Source organism: Rhizomucor pusillus (genome assembly GCF_041956525.1).
Source record: "Rhizomucor pusillus strain CBS 183.67 unplaced genomic scaffold VTP01scaffold_2, whole genome shotgun sequence".
Lineage (NCBI taxonomy): Eukaryota > Fungi > Mucoromycota > Mucoromycetes > Mucorales > Lichtheimiaceae > Rhizomucor > Rhizomucor pusillus.
Genome location: NW_027192144.1, coordinates 405,393 through 423,095, shown reverse-complemented (window position 1 = coordinate 423,095; position 17,703 = coordinate 405,393). Strand labels below are relative to the sequence as shown.

Sequence of the window (17,703 nt, the reverse complement as noted above, 5' to 3'; positions counted from 1 at the left end):
AAGCGCAGTAAGTTCTTGGAGAAGGAGACACTCACGACCAGAATTAATGAAGCATGCAATCGTATAAGTTTGAGTGATTTCGAAGGGTTTGTCTCGCACTCTCATAAATGCTTAGATAAATGCCGCAACAGAGAGCACTTGTGATGTGGGTATCACAATAAGTCGATGGCATACGACAGATTGATAGGATACACATTTAAACACACATTGAGAAAATGAGTAACAGGTATTCAGTAAGTGTCATTCTTTTCCTATAATATGTTCTTAATGCTCACCATCTGAACTATGCACCGCGGCTTGCATGCAGTTGGCCGGAGGAGCTCGGTATGGCTTTGTCACATTTCTAGACAGGTTTGTGAAATGCGTCAATATCAAACTTCGGCAATGCGACAACTAATGTCGTTTATTAGCGTCATGCTTAGCTTCGCAAGTCCGCCAAATGCATCTGCAAAAACGCGACTTTATTTTTCGGAAATACAGTACGATCAGCTCATTGCAGAGCCGTCCTCAAGAAGCTCCTTAGTATCAGCCTCATGTACCCAAATTTGTCCCTTTTTTGCATATTGTCAAAACTCTAGCAAATCTGCATTGTACCTTGTTTACTACTAATATGCATTCAAATGAACATTATGCATATTGCTTTTCCTATTGTATGGCTATTTGATATGATCATAAGCTTCTAGGAAAATGTTATTGATACTTGCTACATCTATGACATGAGGCCTCGATGGACATCAAAGTCCTTTAAGTCGAAATGAGAGAAGTCCAGATAATTAGTAGTTCTGTGTCTATGTAAATGGTTTGCCTTTGATAGGTGACGCATATTAACGAGCAATTGGAGCATAATAGTTTATAAAGCATGCTATTGCGTTGTTGTCTTTATGAGGGAGCATGCTCAAGCATTTAGGCGTGGGAGAGAGCATATAATATTCAGCTTTGCGTTAAATATACCATGTCGGATCGAGTCATGCAACTATCGTAAATGCAGTCAAGCGATGTGTTCAATTCTCGGTCCCCAAAAGGTTGTAAGAGAAAACGGAGGAGCGAGTATTCAGTGTTACCATTACACTTCCTGGGAACCGTGTTTGCTGCAATCAGAATTATTCACATGTTCCTCCGCTGCCTTTGCGAGCCTTCCCCATTCAAACTTTATAGCAGACCAAACATTCTCGAAATATAATAACTTGCTATCCTCCGAATTGCTTTTTTCCCCTCTTACGTATACAGACAAACAAGTCATGACCATTCCACTTAAACAATCCACGGACGTGAACGCAAAGACGGCCGCTGCACGTCTTGAACAAATAAAGGCACAGCTCAACTTGACGCCCTCTCCCATGTCACTTCAAGCACCTCAAGATATGAAGGAGGAACGAGCAGCTGCTAGTTTCGATATCCAAAAGCTGGCACATTTTTGGGCTGGTGGCGAGCGTCAGTATCGTCTTTTGGTAACAGGATGAAAGCAACAATGCTGTATCCGTCAAGATTTTTAACTATGTCCTTTTAGCAAAAAGCATTCGACATAATTAAGAGCGATCCGCAACTTGTCGTGCAGCCTCCACGCAACTTTCTGTCACTGTCTCACGCAGAATCTCGCGAATTGTAAGTGAGATTTGGCAGGCTCGGATGAAAGGGGTCTGGAACGAAAAATAAGAAAAAGGAATGCGTCTAATTCGTCTCGTCCCTCAGCACTATGGGCCAAATTCAGCGGGCTTTTCAGCTCACGCAAGACCCGGTGATCCAAAGCATCGACCAGGACTTGGGACAAGCTATTATTCAGGCTCTGAACCTTTACTCTGAAAGTTTCGGCATGCGTATTGGTGTGCACACTGCTCTTTTCCGGAATGTGCTGCTAATGCTCGGAAGCGACGAGCAGCGCGATATTTGGCTTCCTGAAGTTGATAACTACCGGATTCTCGGCTGCTTTGCGATGGTCAGTATTTACTACTATAAACGTATGAATACATAAGTATATCATACTTATCTTACTGCATAATTAATAGACAGAACTCGGCCACAGCTCAGCATTGAGAGATATCGAAACAACAGCAACTTACGATCAGGTGACGGATGAATTTATCATTGATTCTCCATCTATTACCTCCACAAAATGGTGGATTGGTATGGCTGGACAAACAGCTACGCATACCACGGTGATTGCTCAGACGTACATTGGTGGAAAGCATGTTGGGCACAACTGGTTTATCGTGCAACTGCGTGATAAAGATACTGGAGAATTGATGCCGAACGTCATTGCAGGAGACGTTGGCCACAAAGTTGGCAGACCGGGTATCGACAATGGCTGGATCCAGTTTAGACAAGTTCGTATACCTCGCTCGAACATGCTGGCTCGATGGGTCAGTCTCGATCGTGATGGAACCTATACTCCTGCGCCTACACCTGCTGTCATGTATGCCACGCTAATTCCAGAACGTATCATGCTTGTCCTCAACACGATTATGGTAATTGCGCAAGGTGTGGTCATTGCAACACGCTACGGTATTACTCGTCGCCAGGGCAACAAGAACCAGCAAATTATGGATTATCAATCGCATTATGCCAGTCTTTTGCCGGCTACAGCCTTCATGTATATGGTCCGTGCAGGATTGTATACACTCGATGAACAATTCAAGACCCTAACAGCTGGTGGAGATATGGACCCGGCTGTGTATATCAATCACATGAGTGATATGCATGCCATCTCTGCCTGTCTCAAAGGACTCAGCGGCTGGTACGGTGCAGACATTCTAGAGAGCTGTCGCCGTGCTTGCGGTGGTCACGCATACTCGGCATACAACTACATTGGTCAGCTTATCGCCGATTACGGTGTTTTGACAACTGGTGGTGGCGACAACGTGGTTTTGCTTCAACAGACCGCCAGTATTCTTCTGCAGCGCTTGTCACGTAAACTGAAGCACGACGACTATCCCAAGCTTTTATTCAAGAGTTCAACGCATTACATGTTGAGAGCTAAGGAATATTTGGCCCAGTCGACTTGGAATGTGCAAGACGTATCAGCTTGCTGCAATAACTTGTCACTCATTGAAGAAGCATTGAACGCTATCCTTGTCAAACGTGTGAGTATTTACATAGCAATCATTATGAATAATCAGGGAGCTCACTTACGATATCCTTTGGTACACATAGCTTAAGAGCATCTTGGATACGCAGGAAAAGGGTGTCGATAGGAACGATCTCTTGAAGGACTCAGTTCGCGTGGCGGAAATGCATGCAGCTACCTTCCTCTTTAGCAACGCTCTCGAAAAGTTTGTTAACCAGAGACAGAGCAGTGACCTGACAAAAGACGTTGTTGCTATTCTCCAACGGATGACTCTCTTGTGGGGACTTCATACTCTTCACACATACAGCGATCAAGGCTACAAGTCAGGATTCTTGATCGGTCAGCAGGTCAAGGACATTGAAGCATTGTATCTTGAGGTAAAAATTAGCATTATGCGAACGAGAGTTAGAATTTTGGCTGATATACTTTTGTAATACGGAAAAGACATGCAAAGGTCTTCGCAATCAGGCCATCGGTTTGACGGACGGCTTTGGATTCCCGGACTTCGTCCTCAAAGCGCCCATTGGCAAGTACGATGGAAATATCTATGAAGGTATGAGCAAAAGTTTGGATAACCTTCTACAATTCGAGTTATTTAAGGATCTTTTTTTATGGCAGCTTACTTTGATACTGTGTTGATGCAACCAGGCAGTATCGGAAAACCAGAATACCATGATCGCTACATTAAGCCATTGACTGAGCGAAAATAGTAGTACATTCTGCGACCTATAACATACTTTATATCCTTGCAAAACAAAGAATAAGAAGTTCCCACGATTTGGATTCTTCGAAAAGGAAATAAACTTTCCATCGCTAATTAAGTTTAAACACAAATAAGAGTGAGAATGCACTATGTACACATGACTATTCCTTGTTGTCAATCCATCGTTCTTGTACGTCGCTCACGTCCTCGTGGTAACCAGCTTTCATAGCCGAGAGCATAATGGACTCGTTACCTTCCGTGAGTCCGCCGAAAATAAAACCTCCAGCCTTATCAATGACTTGCTGTAACTTGGTCATTGAATCTTTATCTTCAACACAGAGGGTGTAAAAACCGACGAGTGAAAAATCCTCGATCAGTTCGCACAGCGCTGCATTCAAAGATTTGTACTTTGCTCCGAATGGATCATCGTTCAGAGATTCCAGTAGGTACGAGAGATCCATCACATCAGTGTAATAATCGAGATTAAATCCTAGAAATTCTTAAGCTTCCAAATGCTTAGAGGCTCGTGGATCAATTACTCACGTAATTTCCCATAGGATTCGATGAGATCAATTTTCGACAGGACATTAACATGCGGCAATTCCAGTTGTATCATCGTTTTCAAGGATAGTAGCAGCACCGATATATATTTTGCCGGATCAGTACAGTAATGCGCATCAACCAAATGTACTGCTACGAGCTACAAGCACGCAAGATCAGCAAATCGTATATCATATTTACCTGCAAACTTACTCTGTAATTCAACTTTTCGAGCTTTTCCAAAATCTGCTTCACAGCATTGTGATGCGTGAATAACTCGACTTGGCCCGGAAAATCAAAGAGTATGTAATGATCTAGTGCGTACAAGTAAACTCTCCCTGAAACACCAGTGTACTTTTCATCTCTATACATACCTTGCAACTTTTCGAGCTTTTCCGTGAGCCAATCAATATTTTCCAAGAGATATTCGAGACAAAACATGATGCCGCCGTTGGGGCCTAGCCCAAGTTCACGCATAGTATCGTCGAGCGTAATAAGATCGGCTACATTGACGGCGCAAGGATAGGGTATAAAGTCATTTGCAGGATCCAGGTTGACAATGGCGACTTTTCTGTTCAAAGTTTTGTTGCTGTGTGAGTAACGATTATAAATCGCGGGATCGATGAACGGTGCAATTTATACCTTCCAATCGCCGTGAGGTATTGATAGGCACCCCAACAGTAAGTCGTTTTGCCCGATCCCGGTGGACCGACAATAACCTTTCTAGCCAGTAAGCATTTATGGTCAAATTTTGCCTTTAGAATCAATTTACCTGACCGAACGGCATATTCGAGAAAACGACGGATTCAGTAAGCCAAATCGGGGTCGGTCGATTTTCAGCAGCATTGATTTCAGGTCGGGCAAACAATGGCTGTACAAAGCATTGCCTCCCAGGGACAATTTTTCGATTATACACCCAAAATCAAGAGAATTACAGCATATTAAAGAGCTTGTGCGCACAGAAATTTGTAGCTGAAGAAAACAAGCAAAATCGAGGCTGGATTGACAAGGATAAAGCGAAGGCCTAGTGAATCAGGAAGGACTTGTGTTGCGGTACGGCAACGTGTAAATACCAACGATTGATACAGAAACTTGCTACCGTGTGAGCACGCTTAGCCGATATTTGACCCGATAAGCATCCAAGCAAAAGATTTCATTAGACCAATCCGAGAGTGGTTCAAAAATCGATAAAGGCTTTGCTATTTGACGCATATAGGGCGGTGATCCTGCAAGTGAAAGGAAAGGATGCCGCCAAACGTTTCACAGCAGCCTCGTGAACTCTCACTGCTCCTGCTGCAACGTGCAAATAGTTATGAGCCTCAGAAAAGACCTCCACTACTCTCTCGGTAAAATAAAGGCGGATGTATGTTCCAGGCTTGCGAAACAGAACCCTTTGCAGACACCAGACACCAAAGCACTCTCGCTGTGGATCTACGAGGAACGCAATGACCTTGCCGCGCTGCGATTGTCTGCGTACCATCAGCAAGAGACGCGGAAAGCATTCCTGAGCTGGATCGAGGAAGAAGGCGAGGACGGGAACGAAGACATACAAGTACTTAATGGAACGAGAGAAAACATATGCCACGTAAAAGGCTCAAATGTAGATAAAGAACATAGGCGAAAAACTGGCTGCCTTGATGGAAAAGCAGCAAGAAATTGACAATGAATATATCAGTTAAGTTCCAGCAGCAGTAGTGGCTCCCCTGGCGAAAGTGTTAACCCATATGCAATCGTTGGTCTACGGAAGAAAGATACAGGCGGCATCGGCAGATCATTAAAAGTATCCGTGAACGAGATCAGACGGTTCTGTCGTCAGAGCGAGAAAAGATGAAATCGCTCGAAGCTCGAATCCAGCATTTGCAAAAACGAACCCAACGAGTACCAAACAAATTGCACAGTTTGAACGGGAATTATCAGAGCTGCGTCAATCGGTGCAGGATAAACAGAATCAGATGAACGACTACAAACGGTTCGCGCTTCGGGAAGCTTTTCATCTCAAGTTTGCGGCCATGCAGGAATATGCGGAAAAATCGGCGCTGCTGGCGAGTTTTGGCAAGTATTTGGTAGATCTCCTCGACATTACACCTGGACCCAGACCACCGTACGACAAGCACCAGGATGCCGATATGATCCTTATCGATTGCTTGCTAGCGGTGGATGGTTGGCATCCTCCTCAAGCTGAATCGTCGACGTTGCTGTCATTTTTAGAACGCGATAAGCAAGACGCTCAATTGCTAAAGGAAGAACACCTTGAAGAGTCTCTACCAGCTTATAACGCCGCCGCGATGGTGATGAACGAAGAAGCATCTATCGAGAACGAGAAATCCGCTTTGGAAAATTACTTGACGAGCGTAGATTACAATCAGTTGTATCAACGAATCATTCAAAAGGAGAAAAAACTGGAGTGATATTAAACATCTAGCGATTCCTTCTATTTATTCTAGCATTTTGATACATCTTACTTTCTTCAACTCCTAACCACCCTGCTTTCTTTATCACGATATGGTCTGGTTTGTAGGCAGGGAATTTTCGGACAGCTTCCTTGTAATATTCACGACCTAGCTTGAACTGACCGAGACTGCCACAAAGCCAGAGGATACTGTCAAGAGTCGGGTTTGTTATTTCCATCGGTCGTCTCTTGAAAGGTTCATATTGTTCTTTCAATTGCTCCTTGATCCTCTTTTCTATCGTAGGCGGTCGAAGACCATAGAGGCTTTCAATGACCCGGATTCCAAACCATAAATCATCGCTCTTGGTTGCTGTTTGTGCCAATGCGCGTAGCATAGATACGATAAGCGGATCATCCAATTGCAGCCGTGAAATCTGCTTTTCCTTGACGGCTTCCTTGAACGTGGTATCTCTCTCCAGTAGCTCTGCAGCCTTTTGTGCTAACTTTGATTGTTCTGACGATGATGATGTGTCTTTTCCTACGGGTTTTGATCGTTCTAGCTCCTTCTCCATCTCTTTCCAGAGAAATCGAACATTTTTTGCATTTTCATCGCGCGCAGCACATTTAAACAGGATAGTAAACGTTATGCTGTCAGGTTTAAATGGAAGGTTACGTAGACGTCCAAAAACTTGATCCGTACTGTGGTTTGTCCTCTCGTATACTTGTAACAACGTATTGTACTGTTTTTCTGTCGGCGTCAAATTGTAATTATACTGCATCTTTTCAAGCCATTCCTCTGCACGTTCGACGGCATCTGGTGATTTAGATTTGGCAAGAGCAGACAACAAGTGCGTAAACGTCAAGTGGCTCGGTTTAAATCCTCGCTTGCGCATCTATGTGAAGTCATCAGCAAAAGGTTTTTAACGTGAGCCAGCAATTGTGTATCTTCTATACCTGCACAAAGCATTTATCTGCTAGGTTGGCACGGCCCTCTTCTGCACAAGCCTTCATCAGGAGGTTCCAAATAGCGGTAGATTGTAAGCCAATGCGTAAAGCTTCAGTGTATGAAATTGCATCTTCTATTGATGTTTCCTTCAACAGTCGAGATACTCGATGGCTCGCATCGTACGGGTCTTTTGGAACGACGTAGAGATGCTTCTTTTCTCGTGGGATATCATATTCGACTTTTAAGGGTAATCTTTTCTTGACAGCTGCTTGTGTCTCGGTTTTCTCTTTAGGTTCTATCCGCCATTCATTGTCGTTGAAATGCGCAGCCGAGGAACTCAGTAGACGGTTGGTAGTCAGTGATCGCTGCAATGCTCCAAGCTTGTTGTTTACGAGTTGCTTGGAAGATAATGGAGAGTGGATCGTGCGAGATCGCACGATTGCTTGAGCGGATCTAGCAAAGGGCATAAAGTAGAGAGGGGGAGCAGGAGGAGGACAAAGAAACAACAGAAAAAAATGAAATTTCAAATCAATTTTTTGATTTTTTTGGTAACGACATCCATCTCACAAAGTGATCCACGGAGTCTTGATATACACGGTTATCAGGCACAATTACGGGGCCTAGGATGGACCAAAGATGTACTTGCTCGGGCGACTGAATCATCGTAACATTCACACCTCCTTGTCTCGCACGAGAAGCCAGGTAACCGGCTTCATCGAGCAGTACTTCACGTCCACCCACAAAAATTAGCATGCGTCTTGGCAAGTATTGTCCTAACTCGATGCGCTCCGGCAGATAAGTGAAAGGCTGATCACCTTCAGATGGGATGTAACTCTCTTCCATGCGATCCACAGCGGCGGCAGTGATGTAATCGTTGTCAAGGTTGGCACGCCACGACTCGCCACCAGCTTCCAAGCCTGTGTAGGGCGATGCAAAGATTGCGCCTTCAAACTGAATTTTGTGCAGATAAATCAGGTCGATTGCAATAGCAGCTCCAGCGTCGTCACCTCCTATTTATCATTTTATTGTTAGTGTCGAATCAAGCGTATCTCTAATGTATATAGATACCGATCAAGATCTTGGATGCAGGTACATTCATTGTATCTAGCAGCCACTGGTAAGTGCTCCTGATATCCTCTACAGCAGCCGGGAACTGGTGCTCTGGGCTTTTGCCTGATTGTCATATATCATTAGTGTTCTGATCCCAGTGCATTCAGATTGAAAAATGATACTTGCGATATTTGGCGACAAAGATCGAGCAATGTATATTCTTATCAGCTTCCAAAGCTCGGATCCAGTTCTTGAATGTGTGGGTATATAGAGGACTGAGGTCGAAACGAAATCCTCCACCTGGGCCAAGCAAAGTAATGCACGTTATAAGGAACGTTGCTCGATTGTCGCTTTCATCAAGATATTGGGTTGTTTACCTGGTATCCACAGCAAAATATAATCACTGGCAGCTACGCGATCGGCGATGGCTTCTTTCTTTGCACCAGCAATGTCTTCAGCGATCCACGTTCCCCGGCTGTCAGCATTAATCCACCCATTTTCGGAAGGAAACAGGAACCGAAGGATTGAAACGAGACTTCTGCTTTGAGGCACTCTACGCCAGGAGAAGGCTATGCGCAGTAAGAACAGCACAAGCCAGCGACGAAAATTCCACCAGACAGACATGAACAGAATGCAAACTGCTGTCGTTACTGCGTTCCAGAGAGATCCATGCTCCCCTATTGGTTGCTATGCGCCACGACGCCGCCACACAGCTTCTTCCATGTCGCACACATTCTCTTTGCTCGAGACCATACTCTATGAGCCTGATAATGGTTGGCATGAGACTGCAATGGAGGCATGACAAAATGTTGACTCGAGATTAGGCTTCTATCTCCTTGACTTGCACGTTGCACGTCTGTTACGTTCTGCCCGCAGTTTCTTGGACCAGCAGCTTCTCAAGACGGTTCCTGTTGACGCCGACTTTATTACCAGACGTTTGAAGGACACCGTACCAGACACGCCAATGTATAAACGAGTAAGTATAAGATGCATTGTGAAAGGAAGAAAGAAATGGAATATATCTCTATCGAATGCTAGGTTCGACTCTTGTTGGATGACCGCGATGTACGCGTAGAATACAACGAATTACCGACCCCTCAGCATGCCTACGAGACGCTCGACGCCGCCGCGCAGCAACCACTGGAAAGTTGCTTGACAATCGCACTCGATTCGCAGGCATCACCCGTGAAGAATAATCCATTCATCGAGAACAAGACCACGCATCGAGATATCTACAATGAGGCACGTGCAAGAGCGCGTTGCGGAGAACCGGACGGACCGTTTGACGTGGTCCTTTGGAACGAGGATGGGCACGTAACAGAAACCAGCATTGCAAACATCGCAGTTTTAATCAAACAAGAGGATGGCAGCAACGTTTGGCGGACACCGGGTGTGGGTTCAGGCAAGTAGATGTCAATTGACAATATTTATTTATCTTTGTCGCGCAAAACTTCTAGACGATCTTTGAACCACTTAGGACTCCTACCTGGCGTATTTCGTGAGCATCTGTTGCAATCAGTCCAGAAGGTGCAAACAGGTACTATCACTGCTGGAGATTTAGTGGAGGCCAGCAAGGTACTAGCGAGAAGAAAACGCGTTGGAAAGGAGTATGTTTGATCTCATCTGTTTGATTTAGCAAAGACTACCTATCATTTGCTTCAATGCAGTGCGAAAGGCATACAGGGTGCGATTGATTTAACATTACAGTCTCCTCATCAATCATCCCGCGGGAGTTTCAGAATGTATGTGTTGTAGATTCAGCTTTTCGATATCTGTTTCAGTATACAAGTTTTGCGTATTGATCTACTTGAGCTGGGGCACCAGCGGCGACGTTGCAATCTGTGTGTGTAGGCATCAAGGTGACACAGCCTGTTTCTTTGCGAAATGTGCCACATGTAAGCTCGAAAAAGTTCAAATTGCCAGTGTGTCCCACCTCGAGAAAAATCTCGACCAAGCGTCGCGTGTGCCCCTTATGGAAAGGGAGAAGGGGGTCGGACCAAACAAAGAAGCGGTTTGCTTGTTTCCAACCTTTTGCATAAAGTGGCTCGGATAATCATTTGGTTTGTCCGTGGAGTTCTATAATGAACCAACAACGGCGTTGTGAAAGGATCGGGCGTCGGCTTAACAGATCGCAGTGTGGGATATAAGCACAGCATGATACATCAGAGGAGGAGAGGGGAGGAGGAGCGGGGAAAGCATTCTGCTGCTGCCCGCTGCATTGAGGAGATCATTCAGCTGGATATCGGCCCAATAAAACATATTTAGTTTTTTCCATACATGTTTGGTTTTATTTCTCTTCCACCCTTTTATACTCTTCCTTACAAAACCAGCTCGCATAGGAATACGCTTATCTTTATGTCTTTGACACAATGTCCAGAAAAACTGATGACGCCTTCCAGCAATCAGCCGCCCAGCCCCCACCCACGCAAGCTCCCAAGCGTATGAAGGTTACCCTCGCCTGCGCTGTTTGCCGCAAGAAAAAGGTCAAGTGCGACGGCGTCCAACCGTCCTGCTCACGTTGCAACTCGATGGGCCTTGCCTGTGAGTACGCGGACCCGCCTCGCAAACGTGGCCCGCCCAAGGGATACGTCGAAGTCATTGAAAACCGGGCACATCGCATAGAATCTCTTCTTTCCGGTACTTAAAAATGGATGATGTTTACTGAGCATCGTGCTCATGTATGGTAGCAAAAGCACCGCCTTGCTTACCGGACGACGATGACAACACCCGTGACAAACGATCATCAGGCAACGCCCTGCTGACCGTTGTGGTCGAGACAGTGGCTGCACAGGGCAAGCCGAACTACCATCCCGTACGTGTTCCTAGCGTCATTTTCATACAGGAAGCCAGCACACTGATAAGGTCCATCCTTCTATCATTCCCTCTAGGGCAGTTACGACAGGCTTTACCATTTATCTCTTGCCAATGAGGTTGAGAGCTTTTTCGCTCACTTCAACCTTTTCTTCCCGATCCTGTCACGACAGCACTTTTTACATCAGTTGCAACAATCGCCCCAAGGTCTAGACCCGCTGCTACGCTACGCTGTGCTGGCACTCGGATGCCGATACAGTGGAAACAGCGCTGCCCAGCTCGCCATGGAGCGCTGCAAGGAGATCTGGACAAGCCGATCCCGTGATGGCAACAGTTTGTCTACAGTGCAGGTATGGAACGCTGCTCAACTTTAATGGTGCAAATCGTTAAATTGTATAGTTGGTTAAAACAAACAGGCGTTGGTTATCATGTGCTGGCATGCATACATGATTGGAGACATGCACGACTGCCAAGTCTATCGGGGCTGCTTGGCTCACCTAGTGAACGATCTTAAGCTGTATCGGGATCCTGACTTTGGCCTCGGCATCGTTGAGATGGAGCTACGCCGTCGTGCGTTCTGGGTCGCCTACGTCATTGATCAGTGGGTGGCCTGCTGCTTCAGCGCCGAACCGTTCTTGCGTCAAGATACTCGCTGGGACTGCCGATGGCCGCAATTCGAAGATAATCAACTGCAAGCAATTGATAGCAACAAACTGCAGCGGCAACAGGGTCCTTTGCCGATGAAATATGCCTTACAAGTCACCGCCTTTTCTGAGATGATCAAATTAACTCACATTGTCGCTCAGCATTTTACGATGCCTGCAAACTTGCTCACTCCAATGTTGACTAACTGGTTTCTTAATTTGCCCGCTTACCTGGAATACAACAAACCAGCCGACGATGCTCCGCCGTCGCCTCAGAGTCGCATGTATCACTTGCTGTACTACACTGTCCAAATCATTCTCAACCGTAACACGGATACATTTGGTGTTTGCATGACAGCTGCAAATACAATAATACACATGGCCGAGCAGATGTTGCACCAAAGTCAGCATCGATATCTCTACAATACATTCGCCCTATCGGTAACCCTTGCCGCCTCTGTTCATCTCGACAACGCCATGCATCGCAATGCGTCTGCACGCATCCAGCTGGACAAGAGTATCCGCACGCTCCAATCCGCGCATTGTCTCGGCATTAGCGTTGACGCCGCGATACACAAGTTCTTGTCAGAGCAGTGTAACTTGCATGCCGAGGACAAGCTATCGACTCGAAAGCGATCCCGTCGTCAGCTGGAGCAAGAAGACAAGTTCTTGACGATGCCTACGCAGCCTGTGGATATCAACCAGGTCCTCGGACTTACAGGTCTCTTTATCGAAGACGCATATGATTGGTCTACAGTTTTGCCTTTGCAGCAGCAACAATCAACAACGCAGCAACAACAGCATTCACTTGCAGTTCCAGATGCCGAGTCCCCAGCATCGTCTTTCGAATCTCCTGCATCGTCTGTAAGCGACAAGCAATCTGGCTTTGATATCCCGGAACTCGATATCTATGGCCTTTTCATGTCTCAGGACTACACTCCAAACGACATTGGTATCCTTGGTTAGACATCTTCCTATGCAGCATTATCTTGCAACCCACGCATCATAGCTAACATTGCACAGTCCCCTCCCCCATCCACCAGGGGCACCATTCACTTTCTGTAACTATGCTATGCCTCAGCGCGCTTTCCCCGTTCATTTGTAAATTTCATGCCACAAGGAGGAGGATAACACATCCATGACCAATTATTATTTTTCTCTTGATTTTTCTATCCGATTTCACATACATAAATACGTATATACACATTTTCGCCAACCCCATATATAAATTCTTTCATATGCATGCTGATATACTGCATAGATTCGCTGAAGACATATACATTTATTTTCTTTGCAATTTTCCATATGAACTTGGTGACCTTTTCGAGAGTGTAGGAGAGGGAAAAAATTGGAGGTAGCGTATCATGACAGTGAGACAATGATATATTTTACATGAGCGGTTCATCGCTGTTGGAAAGTCGATTCAAATGCAGGTATACATCAGTGCCGTAGCTAAGTAGAAAAGAAGAAAAAAATTAGCCTCCTTTGCGTATACAGACTAATATGCGACATGCGTGCTTGCCGACAACGTACCCTTCCATGGATATTAATTTCAAATCGCCACCGAAGTAGCGTGCATACTGCAGAGTGATGTGTTTTAATCAGAAGGGACGGTTACTACGTAAAAATTGTTACGACTTACCAAGCGTGAAATGGGCAGACCGTAGCCAAATCCAGCCATCGGGGCTCTGAAGTCTGACCGGCTGTAATCCTGCTCCAGTTCCTGTGCCTGCGCAGTCGTATACTACAGCATTGTTACTATCCTGGATTCACACCATCGCCCGCTACCGACTCACCATGTATGTCCACACTAATGGGATACCCGATCGTGGGATACCTCCACCTTCATCCGAGATTTTGATGGTGATATCTTCTTTGCCGTGAGCGATTATCAGTTTGATGGGAGGATATTCGTCTTCATAGTCGACGCCAAAGCGCTCCACGACCGCACGGAGCGAGTTCTTGAGCAGTTCAAACAGCATGTGATTGAGGTGTGATGGTACGTACATAAATTCAATGTCGCCGGGACAGAACATCTGGACTTCGGGAGCTCTAAAGAGACCATAGTAGTCTTCGCAAATGTAGCGTGCATTTGCGATAGCATCCTGTGCGATCTCTCGGATATTTGTATTGATGCAGATAACGCCGACATAGTCTCGCCTTGATGGCAAGCGGTAAAGCGCAGAGTGCTGACCGATCAGCATTCGGATACCAATGCGAGACATGTAGAATCGGTCCAGGAACTGCTGTACATCCGTGTCGATCAGGTTCGCTTTGACTCTTTCCTTGTATTCCAGGATGCCCTGTGCTGTACACCGAATTTAGCGAATCGGCTTAAATGCATCAATTTTTATTTCCCTTTTGTCCCCTGCTCTCTTTCCGAACTTACCCACGGTGGTCACCACTGGATCGTGTCGTCGTTTGATATTTTCAATGGTCTTTACAAATGTATCGGTATACTGCTTCATCTCAGGAGTGCATTCAAAATCTTCCATGTTAGTGTAGTAGCTAAGTATATTAAGTCAGCGTTGCTGTCTACAACCCTCATCTTTTTAATTGCATTTACCGATGACCGATAGGGACGGATGGATGGAGTGCAGTGGCGGTGCTAACAGGTCGAATGGAAGGGTTGGGTACGCTCGGAGGAAGGGATCGGTGCTCGGCTGTCTTCTGTGCATGTTTTAGACGTTCTTTCACAGTGGATGGTAACTTTGGAGGAGGCAGATCAATGAGGTCCTGCAAAGAGCGTGATGAGATATCATTTGCACAAAATCATTGCAGTGGTCTTGTTTCTCTTGTTTCTTTTTACCTTGAAAGAATGTGCATACCAGTCTTTTACTTTAAGTATTGATGGCATGTCCCGAAGGCTATGTGGTAATTCATCCAGTTCTTTTACTCGGTGTGCCAGGCGAATTGGCAGCTCCTCTGGAAATATCAATAGTTGTTACTATTACAGCATCGAAACAGAGCAACCCGGTCAACTAGGTACCATGCAGAAACTGGCTAGCTTTGAACAGCGTCCCTGCAGACGGTTTCTGTCCTGACATGACAGCGATTCAGTCGAGATTCTTTTTCGCAAAATGAGTCGCGCGCCTACCAAACATGACCATTTGCCTTAACGAGACACCGGTCTGCGGGAACCGTGCGAAATGTTTGATTTTATCAAATAGCTGTGGTGTTATTTGAAACATAAAGCAACAAAAGACAAACAGGAAATGAAAGAAGAGAAAAAAAGAGGACTCGACTCGTCGACCCCGCATTTTTGAATCTTTAAATTCAAATGACTCAAGAGCATCATCCATGTGAAGCAAGTCCGCAAGGTCCGTCATCACCCGGCAAGCCATGTTACACAATGCACCTCTTTACTCGTTTGACACCTTTTCTTGATCGGTAGGGACTACTTGGAAGCTGCGAGTCAGCAGGTTGAACACTGACCCAAAGAATAGCGCAATGACTGTGCATGTCAATGTAATGACGTTATATGGCATGCTAAAGTCAGGTGTTGGAAGGCTGACAAGCAGCGTGTCTGTATACACTCTTATCGGACTAGGTTGTATGCTTTTTAGATCGTCATCCCATTTTTCGCTTTGGATTTAGCTTACCTTGAACCTTCCAGCTGGGCAGTCAGGACAGCAGGGCTGCAAGCAAGTGCACGTTAGCGCTTAAATTGAACAAGTAATCTTTTTTGAAACCACCGTTACCCCACATCAAAGCCGCGGTTGGCGTCAGGTCGGTGCTCGGTGTATTTCAAAAACACCTTATCCAGATCCAATGAAATGGTCACAATTGAGTTTTTAGGCAACAGCATTTCACACTCCAACTGATTCGGGCGGGCTCTGTCGACCGCCGGCTGATAGTACATCCGCTGGATAATTTCTACGTCCAAAGTCTCCGTCAATGTGAATCACTTCTCTTTCACGCGGAAACACACGAACCGTCACCGTCAGTATCCGATCCATGCACTTCAACTTGCAAGGTATGCAAATAAAGTTTTAAGAACCAAGGAATTGCATCATAGTAGATCACAGAAACAGCCTGGTCCTTGTTACGGTTGTGGATGGTGATCCGTAGACCTCCTCTTTCTTGGCCGTAGCCTGTGAAATGTCTGCTTGCAGTTACCATCGGCCCTACTGATTCTACCGCTGCATCCAATATCTTTTGTGAGAATAGATTCTTAAAATTACAGATATGCATGAACTTACGATACTGGAAGTGTTCTTCAGGCCACTTCATGCTGATATCTAGAGCATCACGCACTAGAATATCTATTAGTCTCTGTAAAAACATCGATATTGTACGTAATCTTACATTCATGAAGGTCATAGACGACGGAGGATGCATCGTTCACACCAGGGATTTCGGGCGATAACAACGCGTTGGTATCACGCTTTACCTGGACTAGGCTGCTCTCTGCAAGTGGGCATGCGCCCTTCAATGTTCTTTCAAATAGATTATTCAATGACCAATCTACAGTATCAATGTTTAGAAATTTTTTCTTCGCACTCGTATGGAACGCTTGTGTCTACCTCTTTTGTTGGTCTCTCGCACAGGATCAAGCACCGAAGTTACTGTTTGCTTCAGTTCGAATTCTCGCTGCGTGCAGGGTGCATTCTACAAATTGAACTTTAGATACCGTTAATTGACAATCTTGTACGGAACATACCAAACAGATCTGTTTGGCATGGATCGACATGGAGTGGAAATTTGAGTTGTATATTTTGTGTGCATTTAACAGGCGTGCTATGCCTGCCTATTCAGGTTTTAGCGAGATTAGACATCTTGTACCTTGATGTACGATATATCTCTCACCTTTGATTTACAAGGTAACAATTTGATCCACGGCGTAAGGTTCTCTGTACATACATTCTCATGCGGTAATGAGCCGTATCGAACTGATGTATTGTTGCTCTGAGGCTGGAATGATAGTAAGGGTTCGGTCGTTAACGTTTCGTCAATGAAATTCAGAGATGCACAGAACAAGCCGGAGAGCGTGTTTGTCAGCGACTTCCATCGCTGATCAATGCTGCAAATGTCTATTAGAGACTACGAATACCAGATAATAAAACAAGATTCAGCTTACGTATCAGATGCATCCATCCAGGCCCACAACTCGACACCCGTGCCCGTCGACGGTTCCGGTGGGTATCCCCATTCGTCATAGTTCCATCGTCCTTGCGAGAACGTGAGATGCAGATCTTCCACTTTGTATTCTTGAAGTACTTGGCCAATGGCCTTTGGAAACAATCCATAGTCAAGGACTAGTAGTGGTCAGAATCCAGTTGATCCCAACAAGATTAACGGTGCATACTCTGTTGTCCGTAAGCTGTCGTCCGCGTCACAAAATCAAAGTGAGCTAGTAGCTTGCCATCGTTCAATGTTTCTAGCCTAAGATCCTCGTTGAATGCCTCGTTGGCTGCAGCAGCTTCAAGGCAGCCGGCAAAGGCAAGCGCGATCAAGGCACTGCGTCGCATAAATAAAGGGAATCGTTAGGCAAAGGCGGGGCACGTGGGGTTCTAACACGTCTGGGGTCAAGCAGTGCAATTACCTGATAATTTGCGC

At 45.5% G+C, this 17,703-nt stretch overlaps 10 protein-coding genes across 10 annotated transcripts; 5 read left to right on the top strand and 5 right to left on the bottom strand.

The window, feature by feature from the left end:
* Window positions 1-1,238: 1,238 nt before the first annotated feature.
* Window positions 1,239-3,771, top strand: VTP01DRAFT_4225 (uncharacterized protein; the record flags this gene model as incomplete). The annotated part of the gene is made up of 7 exons (XM_069382884.1): window positions 1,239-1,448; window positions 1,508-1,602; window positions 1,690-1,933; window positions 2,004-3,077; window positions 3,148-3,438; window positions 3,506-3,614; window positions 3,680-3,771. The coding sequence occupies 7 exons, from the start codon at window positions 1,239-1,241 to the stop codon at window positions 3,769-3,771; spliced, it is 2,115 nt and encodes a 704-aa protein (XP_069243640.1).
* A 154-nt stretch (window positions 3,772-3,925) lies between these two features.
* On the bottom strand, window positions 3,926-5,091 carry VTP01DRAFT_4224 (uncharacterized protein; the record flags this gene model as incomplete). Its single annotated transcript, XM_069382883.1, has 6 exons — window positions 3,926-4,254; window positions 4,308-4,464; window positions 4,518-4,618; window positions 4,679-4,875; window positions 4,947-5,023; window positions 5,077-5,091. 6 exons carry the CDS (start codon window positions 5,089-5,091, stop codon window positions 3,926-3,928), a joined length of 876 nt encoding a protein of 291 aa, XP_069243639.1.
* A 525-nt stretch (window positions 5,092-5,616) lies between these two features.
* VTP01DRAFT_4223 (uncharacterized protein) lies at window positions 5,617-5,983 on the top strand (the record flags this gene model as incomplete). The annotated part of the gene is made up of 2 exons (XM_069382882.1): window positions 5,617-5,856; window positions 5,915-5,983. The coding sequence occupies 2 exons, from the start codon at window positions 5,617-5,619 to the stop codon at window positions 5,981-5,983; spliced, it is 309 nt and encodes a 102-aa protein (XP_069243638.1).
* A 273-nt stretch (window positions 5,984-6,256) lies between these two features.
* Window positions 6,257-6,712, top strand: VTP01DRAFT_4222 (uncharacterized protein; the record flags this gene model as incomplete). Its single annotated transcript, XM_069382881.1, has 1 exon — window positions 6,257-6,712. The coding sequence occupies one exon, from the start codon at window positions 6,257-6,259 to the stop codon at window positions 6,710-6,712; it is 456 nt and encodes a 151-aa protein (XP_069243637.1).
* Window positions 6,713-6,722: 10 nt separating this feature from the next.
* Window positions 6,723-8,106, bottom strand: VTP01DRAFT_4221 (uncharacterized protein; the record flags this gene model as incomplete). Its single annotated transcript, XM_069382880.1, has 2 exons — window positions 6,723-7,586; window positions 7,648-8,106. 2 exons carry the CDS (start codon window positions 8,104-8,106, stop codon window positions 6,723-6,725), a joined length of 1,323 nt encoding a protein of 440 aa, XP_069243636.1.
* Window positions 8,107-8,167: 61 nt separating this feature from the next.
* VTP01DRAFT_4220 (uncharacterized protein) lies at window positions 8,168-9,313 on the bottom strand (the record flags this gene model as incomplete). The annotated part of the gene is made up of 4 exons (XM_069382879.1): window positions 8,168-8,649; window positions 8,708-8,812; window positions 8,876-8,989; window positions 9,067-9,313. The coding sequence occupies 4 exons, from the start codon at window positions 9,311-9,313 to the stop codon at window positions 8,168-8,170; spliced, it is 948 nt and encodes a 315-aa protein (XP_069243635.1).
* A 97-nt stretch (window positions 9,314-9,410) lies between these two features.
* VTP01DRAFT_4219 (uncharacterized protein) lies at window positions 9,411-10,388 on the top strand (the record flags this gene model as incomplete). The annotated part of the gene is made up of 5 exons (XM_069382877.1): window positions 9,411-9,462; window positions 9,514-9,665; window positions 9,728-10,091; window positions 10,167-10,264; window positions 10,326-10,388. 5 exons carry the CDS (start codon window positions 9,411-9,413, stop codon window positions 10,386-10,388), a joined length of 729 nt encoding a protein of 242 aa, XP_069243634.1.
* A 670-nt stretch (window positions 10,389-11,058) lies between these two features.
* On the top strand, window positions 11,059-13,110 carry VTP01DRAFT_4218 (uncharacterized protein; the record flags this gene model as incomplete). Its single annotated transcript, XM_069382876.1, has 4 exons — window positions 11,059-11,326; window positions 11,377-11,501; window positions 11,578-11,850; window positions 11,917-13,110. The coding sequence occupies 4 exons, from the start codon at window positions 11,059-11,061 to the stop codon at window positions 13,108-13,110; spliced, it is 1,860 nt and encodes a 619-aa protein (XP_069243633.1).
* A 422-nt stretch (window positions 13,111-13,532) lies between these two features.
* VTP01DRAFT_4217 (uncharacterized protein) lies at window positions 13,533-15,335 on the bottom strand (the record flags this gene model as incomplete). The annotated part of the gene is made up of 9 exons (XM_069382875.1): window positions 13,533-13,596; window positions 13,678-13,724; window positions 13,787-13,888; window positions 13,941-14,452; window positions 14,534-14,652; window positions 14,711-14,880; window positions 14,954-15,069; window positions 15,134-15,184; window positions 15,242-15,335. The coding sequence occupies 9 exons, from the start codon at window positions 15,333-15,335 to the stop codon at window positions 13,533-13,535; spliced, it is 1,275 nt and encodes a 424-aa protein (XP_069243632.1).
* Window positions 15,336-15,506: 171 nt separating this feature from the next.
* Window positions 15,507-17,615, bottom strand: VTP01DRAFT_4216 (uncharacterized protein; the record flags this gene model as incomplete). Its single annotated transcript, XM_069382874.1, has 11 exons — window positions 15,507-15,690; window positions 15,747-15,782; window positions 15,846-16,020; window positions 16,080-16,286; window positions 16,347-16,400; window positions 16,453-16,611; window positions 16,671-16,755; window positions 16,808-16,894; window positions 16,954-17,167; window positions 17,225-17,402; window positions 17,453-17,615. The coding sequence occupies 11 exons, from the start codon at window positions 17,613-17,615 to the stop codon at window positions 15,507-15,509; spliced, it is 1,542 nt and encodes a 513-aa protein (XP_069243631.1).
* Window positions 17,616-17,703: the final 88 nt, after the last annotated feature.